The sequence below is a fragment of the Mus pahari genome, chromosome 9 (genome assembly GCF_900095145.1).
Source record: "Mus pahari chromosome 9, PAHARI_EIJ_v1.1, whole genome shotgun sequence".
NCBI classification, from domain to species: Eukaryota; Metazoa; Chordata; class Mammalia; order Rodentia; family Muridae; genus Mus; species Mus pahari.
In genome coordinates, this window is record NC_034598.1 from 48,828,309 (window position 1) to 48,833,683 (window position 5,375).

Genomic DNA, 5,375 nt, shown 5'->3' on the forward strand with positions numbered 1-5,375 from the left:
AAAAAAAAAAAAAAAAAAAAAAATTATGCAAAGGGCCTGGAGAGATGGCTCCATGGTTACTGGCTGCTCTTCCAGAGGACCTGGGTTCGATTCCCAGCCCCCACATGGCTGCTCACAACCATCTAACTCCAGTCCTAGGAAATTCGACCCTCCTTCTGGCCAATTCAGGCACGCACGTAGCACAGACACAACATGCATACAAATTACAAATAAGTGAATAGATTCGCAGAGCAGAGGTTAAAGCTTTGGCTTATGACAAGGAACAAATGGGTACATATAGCAGCTGCAAAGGTTGCGGAGTAGTTTTGGAAGGAAGTCGACAGGGTTGAGAAGTAGAGCGGTGCAGCATCCTGCAGGGTGTTCGACTTCAGCCAGAGAGCATAAGCCTTGTCTACAGGGGCATCACCCGGGCAGCAGCCCTTCCCGGGAACCGGCTGGCACCTCCGCCCCGCTCCGCACACCCTTTCGGGGCCTGTACCTTCTGAGGGTCCAGTGCCGCTCCTTCCAGTGCTCCCGCTGCAATTTCCAATCCTCCAAGCGGTTCAAGGACCCGTTTCCCACCCTCCCCCGACTCCGGCGGACCAAGAGAGCGAACAGCGGAATGGGTCCCCGGGCTGTGGACGCTCGGCGTTCCGGGCTCGGTGGGGCGACCGAAGGCTTGGCCACGCCCTTCCCGCGTGTCGCTCTCATTGGCTGAGATACAACCCCGCCCAGCGCTGGACTGGACAAGCTGCTTGAAACCACACCGCCGACTTCAGTGATTGGCGGAGAGGGAGAAGCTCAAGTTAGTGCCCGCCCCCGTCCCCAAGTCAGGCGGAGCCCAACTAAAGTCTTAGCCAGGAATTCTAGCAGCTGATTTACCCGAACCGTGCGTACTCGGGAAAGGAAACTGAAACCAGGGTGCGTGAAAGCGCCGAGGACTCCATAGAAAGGGTGGGACCTGCGTCCTTACGCCTTAGGAGAGGGAGGGAAGAGCTGAGGTAATAAGGTAATTTTGAGGATATGAATGATAAATACTGTGGGTTCATGATATCACTTTTTAATTTCTATAATCACTTGTTCAGGTGGAAGTTCGCCCCATTAGAGTGTAAAATCTAAGTTTCAAGAAGGAAATTACTGGCAAGTGATGACAGTATCCCAAACCATCCACCCATCCATCCATCCATCTACACTTCTCTTGTCAGAATTTTCCACTTATTTGTTGTTTTGTTACTATCTCTTGTACGCCAAGACACCATAGTTCTTTAATAAAGGCCAGTCCCAGTTAGAAGTTGTACTTTCAACTTCTGACACAAAATTGGACATGGCTGTTTCTTCCACAACACCGATATCTGTGGTGGTATCCTTCCCGTTCTTTGGCTGAGGGGTGGTCACCTCTTTCTCATCATAATAATATTGCATCAGCCGCTGAACCCCAGCCTTCATCGCTGGCTTAAGAGCAACCGTGATCACTGCACCAGCTGGACCCCCTGACGCACCCACCATGGCCATCAAGAGATCATAACCCAGGTCTATGGCCCCATCTCGACCTCGTTCCTTGGCCTTGTCAGAGCAGTTCTTAAAGGCGTAATACAAAGCTGTGCCTAGGTTGTAGTAGGTGCCTACTGCTGGTAGCAGGTCAACCACATTGTGCACACTCTGTTCCTGCTCATTCTCACAGTCCGTGTTGGAAATCGAACGTTTGGCCCTCTTTGGACCCTGCTGCTCCCAGGCTAAGCGCTGTAGGACAGAGGACAGGGCATCCACAGACACTTCCCGGTCTGTGTGTCCACTCTTATGGAGCTCTTGGAGATAGCTGATGAGGGCTTGTGTAGCCTCCACACCTCCTAATCGGTAAAGCTGAAGCTGAAGAGCCCAGACATCAGCCTGACAGCCCGCTTCCTCCAGAGCATTCCTTAGAGCCAGGCCTACCAGGAATTTGGAGACAGGGGGCATGTGAGTGAAGCCAGGCAGGGACTTGGGGAGCAGCATCTGGCAGGACAAGGGCTTGTCTGAGGGAGGGAGCATCGTAGAGACCCTCGTTGCCTCTCCATGTGAAGCGGCATCCACAGGATGCAGCAGGGAATAACAAAGCAGCTGGATTGAGATCGCAATGAGTCGGAGGCTACGCATGTCAGGAGCTGAGCCCCCTGGAAAAAGGGAGAAACCCAAAACACTCAGACCATGTCTTTGAAGGTTAGAGTCTGCAAAGAGCCCAAGATTCAGGGAAACCCCCACCACCACCACATCTACCTCCTACCTCCAAGCTTATGTTCTGTTTAGCAAAGGGGTAGGATATGGGAAGTACAGCACAATTTCTGTCATTTCTAGGTCAGAGTGACCTTCCCATTTAATGCCCACCCACTTATCGGGGACCCAGATTACCATATAGTCCGGCCATTGAGAAGTAAGAGTCCCTGGGTAGCTTTGGTAGTTCCTCAGTCCTCCTCCTGTTCTGCCCCACTCTCTGTCCCATGAATAGAAGAGATATCTGGGGCTGCTGAGGTGAAAGGGGCTGGGCTAATTGCTAGAGCAAATCCATCAGCCCCTGTGGTGCAGATGAGGCTCCCAATGTTGACATTGGCAGGGGCCTTTGCAAATAAGCCAGGAAAGAAAGGTTCAACAGTGAGGACATTGACCTTATCTTCCATAAAGGTCACCGGCTTTAATTTGGGACAAGGACAGAGTCTAGAAATCCACCTGCCTTTTTGTGAGATTTGTTTGTTGTTATTTTATGCACCTGAGTGTTTTTTCCAGTATTTCTGTAAGTGCACTGCAGGCGCCCAGTGCCCAAGGAGGGTGTTGGATTCCCTGGAACCAGAGTTACAGAGGGTTTTAAGCTGCTCTGTGAGTGCTAGGAATTGAACCTGGGCCATGTGCAAGAATAGCCAGTGCTCTTAACCACCGAACCCATCTCTCCAGCCCTTTCACCCATATTTTTAAAAGTTGTGGAACCAGCTGGTGGTGGTCCTGCCCCCGCACCTTTAGGCCCAGCCCCCAGGAAGCAGAGGCAGATCTCTGAGTTTGAGGCCTACTCAAACTGGTCTACAAAGCAAATTCCAGGACAGCTAGGGCTACACAGAAGAAACCCTGTTTTGAAAAAACAAACAAAAAAGTTGTGAGGCCACTCAGCAAGAGGGGAGTCATGCTTGGTAGGGAAACCTAGCCAATTACATAGGGTTAGTGAGGTATAGATCTGGAAGGAAAACCTACACACAGCACATGACATCACAGCATAGTCCCTAAGGACGCCTAAATACTTGTCCTTTTTTCTTTTCTTTTCTTTTCTTATATGAGTACACTGCAGCTGTCTTCAGACACACCAGAAGAGGGCATTGGATCCCATTACAGATGGTTGTGAGCCACCATGTGGTTGCTGGGAATTGAACTCAGGACCTCTGGAAGAGCAGTCGGTGCTCTTAACCGCTGAGCCATCTCTCCAGACCTAAATATTTGTCCTTAAACCCACAGGTACCCATAGTCCTCTTCCCTCATGGAGGAGACTTCTCTTTGCAACAGATGGAGACCACTACAGAAAATTGCACTCGATCAAAATGCAGAGTTGTGGAGTTCAGTCTCCATGGATGCGTCTGCAAAACACTCCTAAGGCTCAGGGAACATTGCAAAGAAGGGGTTGCAAAGATCATAAGGGCCACATGGTCAGGGTATTTGCTGTGAGATTATGTCTCCTAGATATGTCAAAAGCTGCGCATAAAGCCTCACCGGCACTACTACATAAGCATGAACTGAACAAGCACACCAAAAGACACTAGTGCGGAAGGGAGAAAGCTCCTGAGACCTCAGCCCGAGACAATGAACCAGGAACTAAGGACTCCTGGTATCAGGAGGAATCATCTTTTTCTTTTTTTTTTTTTCTTTTTTTTTTTTTTAATTTAAAGAAACATTTTGTTATGGTTTTTGGTTTTTCTTTCTTTTTATTTATTTATTTATTTATTTATTACATGTAAGTACACTGTAGCTGTCTTCAGACACTCCAGAAGAGGGCGTCAGTTACGGATGGTTGTGAGCCACCATGTGGTTGCTGGGATTTGAACTCCTGACCTTCTGAAGAACAGTCGGGTGCTCTTACCCACTGAGCCATCTCACCAGCCCGAATCATCTTTTTCAAGGATAAGCACCAACGAGTTTTCTGCCACCAACTCGACAGCCCTGAAAACATATGTACACATAACATTATACAAACCGAGCAGGTTATATTTAGGAACATGTATGTATACACATACACATATATGTATATAACAATAATTAATTTTTTAAAAGAGGCCATGAATTTGAAAGAGAACAAGGAGGGGTGTATGAGAAGGTTTGGAGGGGGGAAAGGGAAAGGGGCAGTGACGTAATTCTAGTATACTCTCAAAAGGATGTTTAAAATACACCTTAAGGAAAAAAAGCTATCTGAGCTCTCACTAGTTTGAGGAGGGAAAGCTTAATGTGGACACTGTAAACATCTTGTTTGCTTTGGTGTCTTCGTGATCTGAATAAATGTTGTTTCAAGCCCACCTTCTCCCTACCACATCATTAGGAAGCCAGAAAGCTATGGTTTACAAAAATAGGCTTCTGGTATTTACAAATATTTACCGATTCTTCTGGACCAGTGTTGTGGAGAGCCTTGGGGCTAATTATATTTGATGTTAATTCTGTTCTCCTGTGATGGGTTTTGAACAAGGAATGAGTCAGCACTCAGGTGATTTCCTGTAAACCTGCTTCCCATCTTAATTTGTAAAATTAAGAGAGCTGATGATTGGGCAGAGAAAAGGGAAGGTGGAGCGGAAGGTGAGGGGAGAGAAGAAGGAGAAAATGGAAGAGGGAGAGGACACAGAGGAGGAGGAGGAAGAAGAAAATTAGAGTAGAAGCACATGGCCTGGAGAAACTGAAAGTTCTCGTAAATGTGGAAGATGGTAGTATAGCAGTAGATCTGCCCAATCTAGGCACACGGCATGTATTCATATTAACTGAGTTGTGTTTTCGTTGCTGGGGCATATTTGGATTGGAGGTTTACCAGAACAGACCAGGGTCTGTCCTTCTCACCTTTGCCCACACTGACATCTGTATCTCTCCCTTCTGATGCAGGGTCACTCTGCCATATCCCCTTGTCCTAACATTTTTTCCCTAAACCTATAATGAAATGAGAACGGTTCTCAGTATCTTTTGGAGAAGGTTAAGGCAGAAGAGAGCAGGCAGCCTCTGGTAGGAAACCTCTGAACTGGGGGCTGGTGAGATGGCTCAGTGGGTAAGAGCACCCAACTGCTCTTCCGAAGGTCCAGAGTTCAAATCCCAGCAACCACATGGTGGCTGTACACAACCACCCGTAACAAGACCTGACTCCCTCTTCTGGAGTGTCTGAAGACAGCTACAGTGTTCTTACATATAATAAA

The 5,375-nt window shown here is 47.9% G+C and overlaps 2 protein-coding genes across 4 annotated transcripts in view; both read right to left on the bottom strand.

Annotated features, from left to right (window-relative positions):
* Stat2 (signal transducer and activator of transcription 2) overlaps positions 1–2,485 on the bottom strand; it is a 24,023-nt gene extending 21,538 nt beyond the window's left edge. For 2 of the 3 annotated variants that reach the window (XM_021205188.2, XM_029542600.1), the window contains exon 1: positions 479–732. In XM_021205188.2, coding sequence (XP_021060847.2) covers positions 479–690 — 212 coding nt within the window. In that variant the 5' untranslated portion in view covers positions 691–732. Of the gene's footprint in view, positions 1–478; positions 733–2,364 lie in introns of those variants that run through there. The other variant, XM_029542601.1, reaches the window with a different exon arrangement.
* Apof (apolipoprotein F) lies at positions 863–2,129 on the bottom strand. Its single transcript, XM_029542602.1, has one exon. It carries the CDS (start codon positions 2,110–2,112, stop codon positions 1,213–1,215), a length of 900 nt encoding a protein of 299 aa, XP_029398462.1. The 5' UTR covers positions 2,113–2,129; the 3' UTR covers positions 863–1,212.
* Positions 2,486–5,375: the final 2,890 nt, after the last annotated feature.

Coding starts and splice junctions, on each gene's coding strand:
- Apof (XM_029542602.1), bottom strand. CDS start 2,112: ATGCGTAGCCTCCGACTCATTGCGATCTCAATCCAGCTGCTTTGTTAT.